This window comes from Euleptes europaea, chromosome 15 (genome assembly GCF_029931775.1).
Source record: "Euleptes europaea isolate rEulEur1 chromosome 15, rEulEur1.hap1, whole genome shotgun sequence".
Lineage (NCBI taxonomy): Eukaryota > Metazoa > Chordata > Lepidosauria > Squamata > Sphaerodactylidae > Euleptes > Euleptes europaea.
This window is the reverse complement of record NC_079326.1, coordinates 18,278,014-18,299,438: the sequence shown is the minus strand read 5'-3', so window position 1 is coordinate 18,299,438 and position 21,425 is coordinate 18,278,014. Positions and strand designations below refer to the sequence as shown.

General features: G+C 40.9%; 1 protein-coding gene across 1 annotated transcript in view; it reads left to right on the top strand.

Moving 5' to 3' along the window:
• NCKAP5 (NCK associated protein 5) overlaps window positions 1-21,425 on the top strand; it is a 649,908-nt gene that overhangs the window by 149,955 nt on the left and 478,528 nt on the right. The window contains exon 2 of the mRNA XM_056861323.1: window positions 16,457-16,530. Coding sequence (XP_056717301.1) covers window positions 16,457-16,530 — 74 coding nt within the window. The remainder of the gene's footprint in view (window positions 1-16,456; window positions 16,531-21,425) is intronic.

Here is a 21,425-nt window from a genome sequence, read left to right as displayed (position 1 = left end):
ATTATTTGGATCCGCTTTTCTCGGCCCCCATTTTTTTTGCCCCCATTTTTGCCAGTAAAAAAAAAAAAAATCTGAAAAATACAGAAAAGGTATTTTGGGGTTTTAAAAAAAAAATTCGGCATATGTACAGCCCTAATTATGACATTAGTCTGACACAAACATGCTTTAAAAGCACATCAGAGCTTCTAGTGGTGTGCCATTGCTTCACAATCTTATCGGACCCTAAACTAACATGGGACCATTGCATCAAACACACTAAGAACTCAGCAGGGGATGAGAAAATGGGGCATTATGGGCATTGCAAACTATCTCAGTGTGTGTGGCTATGACTAACACCAGAAAAATGTATTTATGTACAATTAAGCCTCATGATCCACATTGCAGGGGTCATGTTAAATCCTCTAATAGATGAAAGCTCGACTACACAAGACTGCTATTTACATAAGGTTACACTGACATGCCTATACAGTGAAAGTAGGCAATAAGCAAAATCAGACTAATGAAATTAAGGGACTTGCAGTATTCAGGCATGTTTCATACTTGTGTATAGCACATAGGTATGTATGTTTTCATGCTTATGATGCATTACCGAACACACAACTGGTTTATTGCTTCAGCTTGAGGGAACTTGTCACAACCAGCTTTTCATGTTTCTTTCATTTGCCTGCTGATTATAAGAATTGTTCTCTTTGGCAACAGCAGGCCACATTAAGAGTTAATATCTCCTGACAGCAATAAATGGAATACCTGTCCTTTAGTCAGAAAGCTTTCAGTTGGAGGAACCTTAAAATCCAAGCACTGCAGATCTTATGACAGAGAATTTAAAAAAAAATCATTTGAAGAGAAGGGGAGCAATGTTATATGTTGTAAATGCATTGATGATGAATTTTCATTCTGTGTAGCAAGTTGTCAAACATGCAAAACAATATGAATGAGGAAAAGACTATATAAACTATTATTAACCATTTTCTCAGACTTGATTGCTCAAAGCCCTAATGTTATATATACAGCAAGTAAAGCACCAATAACATTAGATCTAATGTTAAGAGAGCCAGTTCTAAGAGAGTTCGAATGTCTAAGAAAGCCAGTTCTTAACAATTATGACCAAGGAAATTATTAATAATGGTTGGATAAATATGGGAGGGTTGCTTTAAAAGTTAGCTCATCAAATTTATTAAAAAGTTGTGAGAAAGTTCTTTTTGCCCCCTGTAGAAATCAGCAATGTTTCATTAAAGTTTATACTCTATTTCCTTTTTATGATCCAGGAGAGCACAAAACACTGTGACTGAAAGGGCATGATTTTCTTTTGAGCATGGTTTGTCATAGGGACTAGAAAGGGCAGTCTGGTAGTTCCACCTCTTTTGCCCCTAACAGGCACTGACGGTGTGACATCTACCAGTATCCCAGCTGAGTATTTAACTACTTAACCTGGCACGGAGTTCACTGTTAATGCACCTCAGTGGTCCAATGAGCATGAGTACATCCAAGATTTAGTGGATGCAGTCATGCCTCTCCACAGTAGGTGTTTCACTTCCCACTGAGGAGAATATCGTCTTGCTGCTTTCTGTCATATCAAGAACAACAAGAGCAAAATGTGTGAGAAAATGGGAAATGTCACAGTGCAGTGGACTGAAAATTCCATTTACCAATGGACATTATTTAGACATATCAATATAGAGGAAAGAACTCTTAATTGACAAGTTGAGTTATAATTTGTTGTCTAGGAGTTGCTCGCTGAGTCATTACATTTGTTCAGCTTCCCAATGTTTGCGCAGTCATTGGTAATAAGAAATTTTCTCTTCTCTGTTGTTGCTCATTTTGTTGAACTCATTTTGTTGTACCCTTTAAAGCATAACTTTTTTGTTGCAGAATTAGCCTGTGGATGTTGGACTTTGGAATCCCAAGGTTCAAATGTAGGCATGCCATGTGCACTTGAGGTAACCTTGGGCAAATTTTCCTGTCTCGGCCTAAGGCCTTGCATCAATGAAACAATAATGATAATAGTTACTAAGTTTATCAGGCCACTTTGCTGCTGGAAGAAGGAAGCAAGCCTGTTAACGATTGGACGCTATGGAGGACATTAATTCATAGGGTCACCATGAGTCGGAAGTAGGGTTGCCAGCTCCGGGTTGGGAAATACATGGAGATTTTGGGATTGGAGCATGAGGAGGGCAGAGTTTGGGGAGAGGAGGGACTTCAGTGGAGCATAATGCCATAGGGTCCACCTTCCAATGTAGCCATTTTCTCCAGGTGAACTGATCTCTATCACCCGGAGTTCACTTGTAATTCCAGGAAATTTCCAGCCACCACCTGGAGGCTGGCAACCCTAGTTGGAAACGACGTGACGGGCCTTAACACACACACACACACACACACACACACACACACACACACACACACGTGCAGCAGTTAAGTCTTTTGAGGGTTTACTTTGAAATAGGACCAACTATATTCAATTAAGTTTACCCCGAGGTAACTGAGCACAGGATTCCAGCCTCAGTGGCTGCTATAATTCACCTTTGTTGTGTTGTGGTACCCTTACTATTATCTTTCTTTCTTAAATTATCTACATATCTAGTGTGTTGAAAACACAAATGGACAAGAATGCTCTTATCTGACTTGTTTTTCCTTTTGACCTCTTGCTTTTCATATGCTTCAGTCATGCAGCATAGTACAATGTGAACTGCATCCTCATGCAGATCCTCAAGAATGTTACACTATCAACAGCTCCAGCATAACTAGTATTTAGAGCTAAATTAGATGGCAGTTCTAGTGTGTCTAAACACAGCTTTCTCAGTGATGTAGAAAGAGAGGAGGTGGGATCTGGTTCATAGTTGATGCATGATAACCCCACCACCACCATGCCCATGAATTGTTGCCTTGCAGCTTCTCCTGGGCACTTTGCTCACTAAGTTTTAAGAACATAAGAATATAAGAAAGGCTGTGCTGGATCAGACCCAAGTCCATTCAGTCTGTTCACACAGTCTGTTCACACAGTTGCCAACCAGGTGCCTCTAGGAAGCCCACAAACAAGACAACTGCAGCAGCATTGACTTACCTGTGTTCCAAAGCACCTAATATAATAGGCATGCTCCTCTGATCCTGGAGAGAATAGGTATCCATCATGACTAGTATCCATTTTTACTAGTAGCCATGAATACCCCTCTCCTCCATGAACATGTCCACTCCCCTCTTAAAGCCTTCCAATTTGTCAGCCATCAACACATCCTGGGGCAGGGAGTTCCACAATATGCGTTGTGTGAAGAAATACTTCCTTTTATCTGGTTTGAATCTCTCACCCTCCAACTTCAGCAGATGACCCCGTCCGTGTTCTAGTATTATGAGAGAGGGAGAAAAGCTTCTCCCTGTCCAATCAAGATATCAAGAGGTGATCATCTGGATTTAGTCTGATCACATCAACATGGGCGATGTATGTGGGGTCTGATTTTGACAGCAAAAAGAGGAATTGGAATTTTTCCAGCCATTTCCCCCCACTAGGGAAATAGGAGATGTCCTATAGGAGATACCCTATTGCTTTTCATATGTTGTAATTGTGAACTTCTTTCAATCCAGCTACTGTCGTTGCTCAAATTCCTAATGAGTTTGGTTCTTTTATGTCATTTGTACACTACTTACATGATACATGTCATTTATATGCAATTAGTACATACATAACAGTGGAAAATGTACACATGGGGGGCTGGCGCAAGGAAACAGAAAATGGCAGGAAAGTAAAGATTCGCAGATTTGATTCTTACAAGACAGACTTGAGCCAACAAGAATAGATAAAAAGATAGCATTTCAAACTTTTTCTCCAAAGTGCAGAATTCCGAAGGTGGTGGTTTATTAAACTACAACTTGTGTATGCTTCGCAAAGAAAGGGTAGGATAAAAATGTCAGTAATAATAAAGTTGATGATTTTTCATGTGCGACAGCTGTCCCTTTTTAAGGGCTGAATCCTACTGTCCTTTGCTGAAATTAGTGGCAGAAATTTCCGCTTAATTCAACTCAGCCATGATTTGTGATCATTCTATGTTAGCAAGAGTTAAGAGCTACTGGTATAAATTGTAGTGTTTTATGGGGTGTGTTCCAATAGGGAGAAAAATATATAGTGCAGGTTTATATGGAAATATGAAGAGGGATGTACCGAGCTAGTGGATTGCCCTCAATGCTTATGTATATAATTTATGAAAAGCATTATTCTTATCATTCAGGAATATACATACAAAGGAAGAACAGTATCTTGTTAAATTACACAGACAATAAAAGGGAGAGTTTAATGGACCGTGGTAGTTTCTCTTAAAACATTAATTTCTTTGTGTTGTCTTTAATTTCTATGATAATGAAATGTTCACAATAACCCCTGGAATGGATATTATTATAGCAGAAATAAATTAGATCACACTGGTTAGAGAGAAATCCTCCTTAGCATTGTCATCAGGAGGATATGATTACTGTACATTTTACCACATGCAATGTTAAATGGCACCCTTTGGAAAGTGATTTCCTGGATCTGAGAATAATTGTTGATTTTTCAGAATCCTTTCATTTAACTACTGTTAAGCTGATACTGTTAAGCAAATGCCTTTAAAAAGAAATGATTAAATAGTTCAGCTAATGTTTTCTTCTTAATTCCCTTCCCTGCAAGTATAAGCCTGAGAGCTCAATGAGATTTGCATGCGCTCAGCACCTTGGCCACATAAGACTCTTTGATCAGGGAATGCCGGGAAATGAAATGTCAGACACACAGATGGCTTTAACATGCAATGCAGCTGTTACTGTCTTGATAAAGGAAGGGAATGACAAAGGCACATACCAGCACACAGGCCTGTAATCAAACCAAGAGCAGGATTGGTAAAAATGGGGCATGTTTTTGCTGTTTATTCCTACTTCATTTCAGTAGTTCTCTGTAGTAGTAAGTGGCAGTTTGAAACACTGTTATGCTATGCAAAACCTAAGGTTAGGGTTGCCAGGTGCCCGGTGGTGGCGGGCAAACCCCGGCAATTCACCCCTCTGCCAGTCGACTAGCTGAGGGTCGGCAGGCAAACGTGCACGCATGCGTGCACAACGCAGCCACTTGCAATGCATTTACACCCAGAAGTGCCGCATAGCAAACTGCCCTTTATCACTCAAACTAAGAGTCTGAGTAGTATAAGGCCCCTTGGGAGGTGGCACTTCTGGTTGCAAACTGGAAGTGACGCGCACACACAATCACCCGAGCTCTGGCCCAAAAGCCTCCCGCTGGAGGAGAGGGGGGACCTGGCAGCCCTACCTAAGGTTGACACACGTAGGAGGCCCCACAAATGTGTACCCCAACAGTAGTGGGATCCCTTTACATACAAAAGTACTGCCAAGTCGCAACCAACTCATCGCAACCACAGCAGCGGGTTTTCAAGGCAAGAGAGAAGCAGAGGTGGTTTGCCATTGCCTTCCTCTGCAGTCTTCCTTGGTGATCTCCCATCCAAGTACTGACCCTACATAGCTTCCAAGATCTGACAACAGCAGTCTATACCATGCTGCCTTGCCTCCCAGGGAATGCTTTAGGACTGTGTATACACTGGCTTGCTCTGGTGTGCCTCTTCCCCAGATGAGCTGGAAAGAGAAACCTCTCATAAGCAAAGCTAACCTTTTTACCTAAAAAGTGGACAGATCAAAGAAGGAAAGTAAAGACATCAATTAATCAGTGGCAGTTCATAAATGCAGTAATGACAATCTCAATCCTTGTGTGATTATTCCTCTATTTTACAGTAGAGTTCCACCCTTTTCTGATTCCCTTTTTTGGAGGAACACAGCTGGGGGGTGGAGGTGGAGGTTCTGTGTATGCTGGGTCCTGCTAGGAATCAAGAGAAAGGAGCTTCCAAGATGTGAGTCTGTGGGAGAGAGAAAGCGAGAGCACAACAGATAGACGAGCAGGCAGCATATGATGGGGGAGTCAGAAATTGCCAGGGACTTAATTTGGGGGCCTATGCTTAAGGATGTGCAAGTCCCAATGGAGAGAAAATCACTGCAAAACCAGCTTAAATCTGTGGTGGAAACATGTTCTCCATCTAATATCTTCTCAGTAGTGTCTTCTAACAGCCAGTGCCAGTCCATTCGTTGCAGTACCATACCAGTGGTGGTCTTAGCCAACAGGCAATGGGGCAGTTGCTCTAGCTCCCGTACTTGGGGGGGGGGGGAGGAACCACCCACAGCTCATATCCCCAAAAGAGGGGGGAAGAAGACCAGGCTCCTGGTGTTGGTTATACCAGCCCCATCTGGGGCTTGAGCAGCTGGCATCCTGTGGCAATTCTGGCTCCCTCCTTGCACAGGATGAGGGACACCCCTTGCTTGGCCCTGGTGGAGGGATGGCAGTGATTACGGGGCACCACCCTTGTACCATACTACATGTTTCCCATCCCATTACTCAGTGTGTATTAGATCTATATAACACAGTATAGAAATAAATTCATATTTTTGCCAGCTTTTTACTTTCTTCAACACTGAGATTCACACTCATATCTTGAAACAGATTTGCAGCATGCTATCATAAATCTGGTCTAGAAGATTGACATTGCTTGTTCTCCCAGATTTAGTGCAAGTTCACCCAAAACATGTATAAAAAGCATTTAGTGCTAGCGTACACTGCGGATAAACTCATATATGATTTAGAGTTATCTTTGTTTCTCCATGCGTGCATGCTTACCGCATATCTAAACACACGTGTGTACTCTCCCAATCTAACCGAAATTGTGCAGCACTGGCGTTTAGAAAATAAATGTGCATTGACAAGCTCTGCTTGCTACTGCAATGCAGATGTTACTTTGAAACCTGCCTTAACAAGTCCCGTTCTCCAGCAGAAAATGTTTGTGGCTTGAGTGGGGTGTACTGTCAGGCAAGGGAAAGAAAGACAAAGTGATGGCAGGAAACAATGAAAGCAAGATGCCTTTCAGCTGTCTCACTCAAGGGATGAAGAATGTGTTGTCATGTCTGCAGACAAGGACGCCCCAGCCCCTGTTCTCCTGTTGGCCTCTCGTTGCTAATCTTTCACGTCTGTGTCTTTATGACAGGTCACAACGTACAGGAGCTACTGTGTGTAGCTCTGGGGAATGATTTTCTAAGTCAGCAATGTTTTTATAAAGAGAGTCTAGGCAACTGAACAGGAGACCTGGGAGTGAGGAATTTTTATGGGTTTTTCCTCCGCGCTAGCCCAGCCACTGGATGGTGTTTAGAGTTGGAATGTTCTACCTAATATTTATAAGAAGAGTAAACAACTTGTTATTGAAATGGGGACCTGCACTGATGGCCACCATCTTCATGATGATTTAATGTCCATCTGCACTAGGGACTTGCGGGCTCTGATAGCTCCCCATGTTACTTTTTATATAATAAAAAGTACCCACATGTGCCTGAGAACGATGGTGGAGATGTAGAGGAGAAGCAGCATGGTCTAAAATATCTGTCTTTCTTTTGTTTCTCCTTTATCCCAATATACCATTGTGCAATAACAGCTGATTATGAACCTAGAATCTGTCCTGGGAAACAAAGAAAAAAGATTTTAGACAACAAAGATCTTAAAGGTGAATGTATTGACTGTGACACAGGAGTCTGCAGTCTTTTACAACTAAAGAGCAAGAGATCAACAAAGAGCCCATTGGCCTACCTGAAACTACACAACTTAATGTCATGATCTTAGGCAGATCATGAGAGGGAGGGCATCTTGGCCATCTTCTGGGCATGGAATAGGGGTTACTGGGTGTGTGGGGTGGGGTGGGGGAGGTAGTTGTGAATTTCCTGCATTGTGCAGGGGATTGAACTAGATGACCCTGGTGGTCCCTTCCAACTCTATGATTCCATGGATAATTTACATGTTGATGCAATACATAATGGTTCCACAGCTTAGACCCTGATGGTTGTGAGTCCTTTATTATGAAGTAGTACATAAGCAGTCTGAAGTAAGTAATAAATATACACAGGAACACCCTGCCTGGTTGTATAGGGCACTGGCATAAATCCATGCCTGGGTTCACGCTTGGATTACTGGCAACTAATCACCTCTATCATTTCCCTATCTGAAAAGCATCTCTATGCAGCACTTCAGTCCCATCAAATTATTTGCATGGCATCCCCTTCACCTGCAAGCTATTCTAGCATCCCACCTACCTCTCTAATATAATTTAACTTAACGTCTGATTTTGTTTTTGGAGAACCATATATGGTTCCATACTGAGACACATTTGGCTCTGGAGCCGTAGGCTGCAGACTCCTGCTCTGGCATGATCTTTCAGAAAAGAAAAGAGCCTACTTCAGGCTGAAGGAGTCTTTGCCACCTGATTGAAACAGTTTGGGATGACCCTGGTCTATATTCTAGCCTAGCATAATACAATAATTAATTTCAACTAAACTTTCGCAAGCCCCTTTCCCCGATATGGAGGGGGCACAAATTGTTGGGATAAGGAGTATTTTACAAAAACGGGGGTAAAATGTCCTCTGTTGTCTAAATGCCAACATGAAAAGCATCAAAAAAGCCATACACTAGTTTTATCTAGCACTTCACATAAATAATTCCCCTTAACTTCTCCTGTCTTATTTGATCAATCAGATTCATGAGTCACATGCAAGTACCATATGCTGCAGAGGATACTTTACTTCCAACCATCACTTAGATTCAAAGTATTTTGTTTGATTTGTATTCTTGTAACAGGGATCCAGCAGTGGTATTATTTTTACCAGCTTGTGTTAAGAACTTCTTACTTAGCTAATGGTTAAGCTGCAGATTGGAGCCAGAGAATCAACATTCTCATAAGAACAAAGTCAGACTGTTGGTCCATCAGACTCAGTACTATCTCCTGTGACTGGCATTGATTCTCCAAGGTGTCAAGTAGAGAAAGGTCTGGCTACTTGAGAACATTTCATTGGCAATACCAAGGGATGAATCTGGGCCTTCCAGTCCCCAATCAGAATATATTGTGCAAGTATCACAGATATGAAAAAATTGACTCTAGTGCAAAACTAGAAGTGACATCTTTGCCTGCTTATACATATTATTTGACAACTCTTTGTCTTTCTAGAGCCTTCTGTTTAGCTCGATTGAATGCTAACCCCTCTATGGTTATGCAGGGTAGAATTTTGAATATACCGTATCCAGACAGGACCTGTTCTTGCTCTTCTGGCTCTATCGATTCACTAGCTCATGCCCTTTTGGAATGCCGCTTTTACGAGGAACTTCGATCACATTATATCTCCCCCCTTTTAACTTACAAATCTAATGACTCTGTGTCTGACTTTTCTACTAAGTGATAGGGATCCCAAGGCTACATTGTCAGTGGCAAGATTTGTTTCAGTCCTTATATCCCTCAAACACTAGATATATGCTCCTCAAGATCAATGGATCAAGGCGCTTCTAAGGGATAAAGGAAAGGAAGTGACATCACATTAACCATAGAGTTCTGGGTGAACCTTACAGCATTGCTTAGATGTGATGGCACCTCTTCTGGTTTTATGAATTGTGTATGTAAGCACAATTCCAAAGAGATTGTTCCTGTACCCCAAATTCTCCCACTAGGTTGCCAGTGACAGTTGACAACCCTGTTAAACCTTATTAAATATATCTTTTTTCTAAAATACATTTGTTTTCCACACATGCAGCAAGATCCTGTTTTAGTAACCCATTCCCTAAATCTTTGGGCAGTATTATAGATTATGTGTAAAAGGAGAAAATATGCATGAATAATTTTCTCTTCACCTTTCTGGTACAATATGGGAACGTGCCCATTTCTGCAATGGTGATATGCGTGAATTACATTTACTATTTGGAATATGTGTGTCTCACTACAGGAATGAGATGAGTGTCTGTGTGTTTCCCCCAGGAATGGCCATTGTGTTCGTTAAAATGGTGGAAACCATAGTTTGAACTGCCAGAACTGTGGGGAAAACCATGTTTTACAGTGTGATCAGGAAGCTAACAAACCAGAGATGCTTCTTGTATCCATCTGTATTGATGGGAAGCGACTATTATTCAAGCAACTATGAAGTGTAGTTCTAACATAAATTAAATATGGTTAAGTCCAGCTGACTTTAATAAGATGCATATGCACAACTGTATGTGGGGTTGTACTTTGTGGGTTACAGCTAAAGTCAGCCCAACTCATAATATCCAACAGCCAAGAACATACATTCTTCTCTATTATATGTCCTGATTCATTTGATCTATCAAATCCGTGAGTCACATGGGGAGAGTTACGCTGGGGTGCGGGCTGTGGCTGAAAGGTTGCCCTTGGGATTAGGGGACTCTCAGGAATAGTATGAGGGAGACCTATCGGTCTGAAAAAATCACCCTCCCTTTCATTAGTGGAAATTTTCTGCAGGATCCAGTCCCATGTATGAAACCCAAAGATCTTTGTAGTTGCCACATTAGTTGAGAATACCACACTTGCATTGTAGCCAGCGGTACCTAGCTCATGTAAAAGTTACTTACCGCCCATTCCTAATGGGAGGGGGTAGATCCATGGTGGCCAGGAGCAGTGGAGCCGCACCACCTTCTCTGAAGCTTCCTGGCTGCCACAAAGGAAAAAAAGGGGATTTAAAAATAAAAATAAAGAAAAAGGGGGGAAAGTCCCCATTGAAAAAAAAACGAGGCTGCCCCACCAAAAAAGGTGGCACAGCTCTGCTGCCACTCTAGGGGGTGTTCCCGGGCCAAAAGGGCCGTGGAAGCTGCTCCACTCCCGGGAACACCTCCCCCATGCCATCAAGGCCATTCTCTTCCGGGATTTGGTTCAGAATCTGTCATTAGTTTTTGGCTGTTCATATAATCGCTGACAAAACTCCAAAAAGGAAGAGAAGGAGAGGAATAATTAACAAGTCAAGAGATCAGCCTGGCTTTTTACTGTGGATGTCATAGACAGTTATACGGTGAGCCTCTAATTTAAGTCGGACGCATAGCTTTCTCACGATAATTTGTTGTTCATGATTATCTGAAACTTTTGTCGACCAAATATGAGGCCGTAAGTGCAGCATTGAAGGCAGAGAGGAAATTTTGAATATGAGTTCGTATGCATCCCCTTCCTTGTGATTTATTTATAGTTCATGGCTGAGCAATGTTGTGTATTTGACAGTTCATTCAAGTCCCTAATGCTCCTTTTCCCTTAAGACATGAAAAATATACATTCCAGTCAGGGGTATATATATATATTTTAAAAATACCCTTTGAGGTTGTTGAAAAGCCTTGAGAGGTTATCCAACAGCACGATGATGAAATAAATGGCAGTATTTTAAAAGAATTTGGGCAGGGGGTGGGGGGAGCAAAGTTTTCTTAATCTAAAACTTTACCTCGGGTCAGACTCTCCAAGGCCTTCACAAAGGTATAACTCATTCCACACATGAGATCATACTTTGTTTCTCTCTGATGGTGTTTCTTCTTTCTATCACAAATCATTTCCCATAACTTCATGAAAATATGGAGCCATACTGACTGCATCACAAGAGCATTCTTATTAGATCACAACAATGGGCCACATGTATTTACTTGTTTTCTTTCTTTAAAAAATGTATACCTTGCTGTTCGACCTACAGGCTTCCAAGGCAGTATTTGATCCTGCACCTCTTCCTTAGAAAGTAAACCAGAATGAAGTCAGCGCTTTAACACAAAAGGGAGCGGCGTACAGGAGTCATACATCCCTTACAAAGTGTTCCGCTCTCAAACTTTACATCCACTGCCTACTACGGGGTCACAGTTGTAATGGTAGCAAAGGTAATAAATAATTGTTAATAGGGATAAGAGACAGGGAATCCATTCTTGGAAGGATCCTGAGTTAGAAGCAGTGGTAGCCAACCATAAGACTGTGGGAATGAATGCGGACCTACACTAGGGTTGCAAACCTCCAGGTACTAGCTGGAGATCTCCTGCTATTACACCTGATCTCCAGCCAATAGAGGTCAGTTCACCTGGAGAAAATGGCCGCGTTGGCAATTGGGACTCTATGCCATTGAAGTCCCTCCCCTCCCCAAACCCCGCTCTCCTCAGGCTCCACCCCAAAAATCTCCCGCTGGTGGTGAAGAGGGACCTCGCTACCCTAACCTACACAGATGAGCAACAATCAGCACAGCACTACCTAGAACCCATAGCTAAACTAGACATTGGGGGATTTATTAATGGATCCAGTGGCATCCAGAGTGTTGGACTAGGATCTGGGACACTCAGATTTGAACCCCCACTCTGCCATGGATGCTTGCTGGGTGTCTATGGTTCCCAATCTCCTGCCGGGAGTGGGGGATCCCCTGCTTTGCAGCCCCTCCCCCCAGCACCATTCAGCCAGCTGTCAGGGGCAGTAAACTTAGACCTATCTCTCTGTCGTCAGAAAGATGGTGATGTGTCTTTCGGCATGTACCAGAAGTGATGTCATCACATCGCTGAAGACTGTGTGGATGCTCTGGTATTTGGGCAAACCTCTATGGTAAAAACAGCTTCTACCATAGAGTTTTGCCCAAATATCTGAGCGTCCCTGAGCATCGGCGATGTGATGACATCACTTCTGATGGACACTGGAAGTGATGTTGCCGAATTGCTGATGACAGAGAACTAGGCCAATATTTACTGCTGGTAAGTCCCTTCCACCCCCTGCTAGTTGCTGGGGGTGGGGACCTGCCAACCCTATGGGTGGCCTTGGGCCAGTTGTACATTCTCCGCCCAATCTACCTCACTGGGTGGTTGTGAAGAAAAATGGAGGAGAAATGTCAGCGGTTTTGGTTTACCATTGGGGAGAAAAGTGGGGTATAAATGAACTAAATCTTCTAAGAATTTTTTATTGATAAATAGAAGCTGTGCCCTTTGTTTTAGACTGGGGTTGTGGCATGCTGTTTTCTGTCATTAAGTATCCTGGTAGATGGAGATGTTCTCCAGCTGGTTTCTGAATATTGCAGTTTTAATGTCAGATTTGTGTCCATTTAACCTTTGATATAGGGATTGACCTTTTCATCCTGTATAAAGAACAGAAGATCATTGTTGACACCTGTTGGCCTATTGCAGCCTATTCCTGAGCCTAAAGGACAAAAGTCCTTTGGAGGCCAGGAAGGGGTTGCACCGGTGTTCGGGCCCGTGCACCGGTGCCTGCATTATTTACACCACCCAGGGTGGGCTGGAAGCCAGTGGGGAAGCCCGGACGCCAGTCTCCTGGCACTGCCGCAGCAGCGCTACCCAGGGATGCTGGCTGGGCCTTCAGCTGGCATCCCACCGGCGCAAAAGCCTGCGCTGGCATCCCGAGGGGCCTTTCCTGTGTGTGCCAGGGGCGGAGCTGCCAGTAGGCAGCTTCCTGTTCCCTTTCGGCCCTGCATGCTGGCAGGGAGAATGGCATTGCTGTGACTGCTTTTTTGCAGGCGCAGCCTCGCCATTCTCAATGGGGCAAAATGTCCCATTTAAAATTTTAAAAGCCGGTGAAAGGCTTTTTAAAGCCTTTCGGTGGCCTGGAAACTGGTTTGGGGGCCACACTGCCTCGGCCACACCGCCCCTGGCCGCCAAAAGGTAAGGAATGGGCTGTTAAGCAAGTGGATGAACTAATGTGAGCTAATGTTATTAGTTCCTATGATAGTATGGCCTGAGCCTATCTGGTTTGTTGCAGGATCTGATCCCTGCGTTTGTGTGATTGTTAATACTTTTAAAAAGAATGGGGGGGGCATTCCATTTTGAGATACCCTTTGCAAAAATTGTAAGTTATAACATATAAAATATAAATTCTGATAACCTTTTAGATAACACTAAACTCAGTCACTAGTTATTCTTATTTTATTATTTTTTCTTATTCATCTCATCTTTTTTCTTGAAGACGAAGTTATATTATCAGTCATAGTTGCATCTCATTGTGGAGCTTAATGGGTTTGAATACCTGGGTTTCTTTCCTGGATCAGTGTTTACATTAGCAATAGTGTCTATAAAATTGCAGTTACCTCAGTTTGGCATCTAGCCATTCTTTCAACAAAGATTTCTGTTAGTATTTCCTAATGGAAGCAGAATCATATTAAAACCATTATAATTTTCAATGAGTTTTATAAGCCTGGTATACATGATAATGTTTCCCCCCATAAATATAATGATAGAATTAAATTTATTGAAAAACTTTTAATTGCCATATTCATACGTCGTAGAACTCACTGTACCAATTTCAGTAGGACAGTTAACATTTATTTATATATTTACTTTATTTATATCCCACCTTTCACCCCATTGGGGACCCAAAGCAGCTTACATCATTCTTCGTTCCTCCATTTTATCCTCATGAAAATCCTGTGAGGGTGACTAAGCTGAGAGTGTGTGACTGGCCCAAGGTCCTCCCAGCAAGCATCCATGGCACAAGTGGCTATTTAAACCTGGATTTCCCACATCCTAGTCTGACACCTTGGAGAGAATTGTGACTAGCCTAAGGTCACCCAGCCGGCTTCATCTGTAGGGGTGGGGAAGCCAACCCGGATTGGAGTCCGCTGCTCATGTGGAGAAGTTGTGAATCAAACCCAGTTCTCCAGATTAGAGTCCACCACTCTTAACCACTATACCACGCTGGCTCTCGAGGGTTAAGCATGTGCTGCAATTCCTTATTTTTCAAATGACAGAAAACTTCATCATCATACTATTCCATTTGACTTGGAATATCTGGTTCAACCTATGCCATGTTATCACCCAAATGAGCAATGACAGAATGTAAAGGTAGCACAGGCTGATTCATAACTCAATCGATTATTATTGCAGTACTCAGAGATCAGTCCTAAGTAGGTCTACCCCAAATCCTACTCAGTATACTCAATGAATTATACTTCCAGGGAAGTGTTTTTGGGTTTGCACATCTAAACAAGAATTGCTGGGCATTCATAGACTTACTTCTCTGCAGTCACTTTTGATTGTTGTCTCTACTTTTGTAGCTCATTTCAGAATCTGCTTTAAGTTGAGATTTCACCAAAGAACCCTTGAAAATTGCTGCTGGGAAAATAAAAGGCCCCCACAGTTGATGAAATATGATAACTGTGCTCTTGTAATATATACCTTCATGTTAAAAAGAATGTGGTATTACTGCATCATTCATACACTTTCACCTTGTACTGTTCAATTACATTCACCACACTCTTTGTATCAATAATAAAAACGTGACAAACGCCCAGTGTGTGCAAGAAGATATTGCTGTCAAGGGTGTGCGTCTTTTGTCTTTTGGTGAGCACATGACACATCACAGAACCATTGACAAAACTCACATACCAGTTCTTCGGAATACCACCACCACGTGGTTTGCCCGCTTATACTTATTATTTGACAACCCCCTGTCTTTCTAGAGCCTTCTGTTTAGCTAGACTGAATGCTAACCCCTCTATGATTATGCAGGGAAGAATTTTGAACATACCACACCCAGACAGGACCTGTCCTTGCTCTTCTGGCTCTATCGATTCATTAGCTCATGCCCTCTTGGAATGCCGCTTTTATGAGGAACTTCGATCACATTATATCTCTCCCCTTTTAACATATAAATCTAATGCCTCTGTGTCTGACGTAATGCCTTTTTTTACTAAGTGACAGGGATCCCAAGGCTACATGGTCAGTGACAAAATTTGTTTCAGTCCTTATATCCCCCAAACATTAGATTGAAAACTATGCTGCTCAAGATCAATGGATAAAGAGGGATAATCTAAGGGATAAACAGAAGAACCAGTGACAACACAGAAGAACCATTGACAACCATTGACTAAAAGGAACTTTATTTTATAGCATTGTTCTCCCTTAGCTATTCTTCAAACTTTAAATTAATAATAATAATGAATTTGTCATTTATTTATGACTGACATTTTATATGTGTTTTAAATGTAACTTCAAAAATGACACGCAAGAAGTTTTTGAGTTATTAGTAGAAGTTATGATTTGGTCAGACAGACTTTAGTAAGCTCTTGTTCTCTTTAAAAGCAATTATATGATGTTTTGATTTCAATTATGCTTTTCATGGCCAAAGTATGTATTGTATAGATTTAGTTTTCCTATAAATTTTCATTTTCTTGCCAAAAAGGGAGATTCCCTCCATGGTTTCAAAATTTCTGGAGAATTTTACATCTCTAGTTAGGGTTATCAAAGTCCAGCTCTGATATTCGGTAAGCTGAATTTGTTAAGTTGTCCATTCTGGTATGGTTGCCATTGTAAAAACTTCTCTTCTATCATAACCATTCGATTATCACTTAGGACTTGTGTGTCTACAATTTATTAATCATTTATATTTGTATCCCATTCCTTTTCTAAGATGCTCAGAGTGACTTAGAAATGGTTCCCAGGTTTTCTTTCATGGCAGTTTAATTTGCATAGCTTCTGCAAAATATTTCTTTCAGATCATTCTCTGGGTCTTCAGATTATCAACTAAATTTCTACAAATAGGAAATGTGTATACACACACACACACACTATAAGCTTGTTGTGTCAGTTAACATTCACAGGTGTTTATGGATCTATTCTTTTGGTTCACAGGAATATATGGACTTAAATAAATACATTGACCATTTGCTGATTCAGCTGGAAGAACAACGCTGGAATATATGGAAGTAAGTGTCATATATACTGTATATGAAAACTAATATACAGTATTATATGAAAACTAATATACACTAATATAATTTCTTCTTAGCTCAGATATATGGCAAGTATTGAAATGCCACCTAATGCATATCTGTGTAGGCCTTACAGAGTACTTTATATATTTTAACATTTAAGTCTCAGATAAAAGCTTACAACTGAAAACGTAGAACTGTGAAGTCAGAGAGAGTACAAAGCTAATATGGCATACTATCCAGGGAAAAGCAATTTGCTTATAATCATATGATGAGTCGTTTGTTGATTTAATTAATGTACCTACAGTCCTCTCTCAAGAGATGTTGTGGAGCACATGACTGCAGGGTCTGTGCTGGGAAAGATTGAGCTGTAGGAGATGGGAATTAATTAGTGATTTCAGTATTAAGAGGGAAGATTCCTGAATTACACCTGCCTGCAAATAACTCCCTCCAACCTAGAAATGCATACCCTAATATACCAGGTAGGCAGTTGTGAGTGGTTGCTGTGTAGTGAGGGAAAAACACTTTCCATGTGTACATGTGTGTAGTCCTGGCATTCAGTTAAGAGAGTATCCTTTGCTAGGGTTGCCAACCTCCAGGTACTAGCTGGAGATCTCCTGCTATCACAACTGATTATTAACAATAAAAAACAATAAAAACATTTTTCTTAAATTTGCTTTCAAGACATGAATAATAAGCATTTTATGGCTTGCAGGCTATAAAAGGACGGCTGCCAGTGGTATGTGCCAGTGTGCCTCTGAGAAGGAAAGGGCTTGGGGGATCCTTGAAAATGTTTTTATCAAAGTGTTTTTATCAAAGTGGGGATCCTTAGGTTTTCAGAGCTTGAGAATTACACTTCTGTGTACTATGAATGTGTTGCATCTTTCACAGTACTGAATCTGGCATTTAATGTGTGCATGTTTGAAGCCATATATGTAATATATATGTCAGCATTTCCAAAGCTTTTAATATAATAATGCACCGATAGCATCTAGTCTTTGTTCAGGATCCAAACCGAATCTTGTGGTTTCACAAAAAACAAAGTTCACATTATCATTTGGATTCAATTGTGATAGGTGATCTCTTAAAACATAGTGGCATCCCAAGCGAAGTTACACCCTTCTAAACCCTTTGACTTCATTGGCTTAGGATGGCACTTTTATTTGCTAGGATGGTGTTCTGTGAAAACATATAGCTAGTTTGCTTGTGTCTTTTCCAGATAGCAGACATTTAATGCCAGAGATCCTTATGCATATGTGTAAGCATTACATAGTAGGAGAATAAATAGGGTAAATCTACTTTATGCCATGTTATATAAGGAGTTACTACACACATTCTATCTCTGTTGTGTAAATAATTTTGCATCCTCTGCCTGTTATTCAGCTGTCATCCATAAATAGATAAAAATTGGTAGATTCATACATAACAATGAAGCAGAATAAAAGCAAGTATAAATGACTTGCCACCTTATTGGCAGCAGAAAACTGATTCTTCCTCCTGCCTCCCCCCCACCCCCGTGTGTGTGTGTGTGTGTGTGTGAGAGAGAGAGAGAGAATAGAACTTTTGGGCTCAAAGAGACCCAAGGTTCAGATATCAAACAGCTTCTGCATCTATCTCCTGCTAATTCCCTTGTGTAAATTACACTATAAACCAACAAGAAAATGTGACAGTTCTCCCAGTTTGGCCGGATTTGCGAAGTGTCCAGTTGCTGTACATTTGTGGGAAGATTCCGAAAATATTCCCCCCCCCTGCATTGAGCATCTAATTTGCACATTAACTTGTGATGCTTACTATCAAAGGTGAGTTGGCGACAGCAGCCTTAAACAGTGTATGAAATCAATTATATTTTTAGGGGCACAAAAACTGTTCTCATGAAATACCATGCACACATGGTAACAGCTGATGCTGCAATCCATTAACGAAATTATTCTGCTTTAGATTTAAGATTACTTGTTCCATTAATTTAAATGAGGACTGATCTAGTTTACATTAAACTCTTTGGTTTCTCATAATTTGCTGCCAGAAAGTTCAGTTTTTCATATGTCTAGGGCACCTGCTATCTAATTTGCTGTAGCTATAAAAGCAAAACAAAAAAAACCTCAAGTAACTTTATCTGAGGCCAGCAATTTACATCAGGACTAAAAAATCCAGTGGAGCATCACAGTCCATAATTTATTTTATATTTATTTTTTTAATTTACAAATGTATATCTTGCCTTTCTGCCCACACAAGGGCCACTAAGGTGACTAAATAATTTAGATTTGCTGTGGGAGATTGTTTCTATTTTAAAATGCATACTGCTCAAAAACATAAATGTAAATATTTCATAGTTGGATTGTTCAGAGAAGTCTAAGTTGGTTTACAATATACTTGTAATTCACTTAACTCAGTGTGACTCAGTGAGAATGACAGAGTAGTTAAAACTGATATATTTTATTAACTTCTATGATAATACTTGGCTGAATGTACACACTTGCAGGATGATGTATTTATTTCTTAGCAGCTTTTCCTTACGTTATGTGTGTGTGTCTCTTTGAGTTTACAATTTAATTAAAATCTGTAAAAGAATAAAATCAAATACATTTTGATGAAACAGCAGCTAAAAAGGGCAAAAATTCTCATTTTTTTATTGCTTGTGACTATATTAAATATTTGAATTTCAGTTTTATCATTTGTAATTCTGAACTTTACAGAAAGAAAGAGAAAAACATACAAATTATAAAACAGAAAAAAATATATGTGTAAGATCTAGATTATACCTTGTGTTCATTAAATCTGTACAGGGGGTATATATTTCCAATTTATTTGTTTATTGTTTTCCATCATTTAAACACACACATTCAGTCAGTTTTGTCAGCCAGTCTTAGTTATCCCTTCAGTTTTGGAGGAATGTGTTCACACCATTTTCTTGCTTCGTTTTTTATCTCAGTACATAACCTCCATACTGACTCATAAGGTTTATTTCAAATAGCTCTATCCAGATTTTTGAGGAAAATGTTGTGAATCTATTTTTGTTAATCCTTCAGCATCGAGATTTTAGAGAGGTCTGAGATCTGTGGAGGACCATGGGAATAGCTGGCGCTGTCCAAGGGCAACACTAGATCGTCTACACTCAGACAGATGTCCTAATAAATCAGCGTGGACCACTTCTCAGACTTCATTATACCCATGATTTGTGGCTGCCACAATTTTAACCTATTGGGTCATTGGGTATTGAACCTGACATTGAACGATAGCCCCCCACTTTACTCTAGGCCAGCTAATAAAACAGACAGACACAAATTCTGAACATTTAGCTCCTTCAGCATTACTCACAGCCTGGACTGATTTATAACAACCAGGCTGAGACTGAGAAGACTAAAAGCGATGTCATGGTGCTCATGCAGAATGTCTATGTTACCACATGTAGAACAGCATGCTAGAAGGGGCTTAGTTAGACGTGGGAGAAGGAAACTTCTCTCCCCCCCCCCTTCTCGTTTTACAGAGTTTGATAGATTTTGCTTTCTTCATGTGGCAGAGCCATCTGTTCTGGAACATGAAAATTTATTGCTACCATCATGCTCCCTGGAGGACTGGTTATGGTTCGCTCATGTTTCATAACATTTTGCAAAAAAATAAAAATAAGGAAGTAAAGAGACTGTACTTCAAGCCCACCTCCCAAGATTTCATAAAGGCAGAGCAGAGCCATCTCTCAGCAATCTGTACAAATCCAACTACTGCCAATTCTTCTCTATTTTCCATGATACTTTATCAGGATACGGACTATGGAATGCATGAGGCTAGCATTAAAATAGGAGTTTGTAATCCTCAAGTCTGGATGATTTTGATACAAGATCTATTCTCGATTTGATGATTTTTGTTTTTAATACATCATGCATTGGATATTTTGATTCTCTCTGCTTGGCAACTTGGAAAACATTCTTGCAATCAGACAGACGTCAGTTTAATCCTGGTTTAGCTCCACTATACATAATTGATATTATAGGAACAGGCATCTCCATCTTTCTGTCTCTATAATGAGAGACAATGAGACAGGATTATTTGAGCTTTCTGCCTAATGGCATCCTTTTTTGGGGGGGGGACTTAGGGACTGTACATGTGGTGTAAGTAGTTCTAATACCAGGCAAGGTCTAGACAAAGGGTCAAAACGCATGGTTACTTTAGCCTCCTTTATTCCCTGTTTCAGCCAGGATTCAGCCAGGATCGAACGCACGTTCAGCTAAACGCATGCATTTGATCCTGGCTGAATCCTGGCTGAAACAGGGAATAAAGGAGGCTAAAGCGACCATGCGTTTTCACCCAAAAAGTTCTACATATGGCAAAGGCTTACATATTTTGACAATGTATTTACCTTTGGCAACTGACCAATGTCTCTGCAAAGTCAGACAAACTGGATTCTGGAGGTTACACTGATGTTCATTGTCTATACCACATCCTCAGCATCTATTTTCTGTTGTGGTACGACTTGAGTTTTATCAGCATGGGAATTTCTGCAAGCTCAGCTTCTTTGAATAGTAAATATTATGCATGGGAAAATCCTGTCATTTTTGTGATGGATCCATTCCCATCATCTACAATTCCAAAAGACCCTTATTTGAGGTTGATTTGTCCCCCCCCCCCGCCCACCGTAAGGACTGTTTGGAAGAACAAACATGATTTCAGAATGACAGTATTCAAAAGTTGGGGGTGGGGGGAGATGCAGGTACTCTTTGCAGGTACTCTTTAAGAGCTATTCTCCCAAACAGCATGGTCAGTGGTATCATCATAAAACCGTGTTGGCGAACCTATGGCACGTGTGCGGCAGCCGGCACACGGAGCCCTCTCTGTAGGCATGCGTGGACCTGTCGCATCTGCCTAGGGCTGTGCCGTGTTGCCGTGGTGAGGGCACT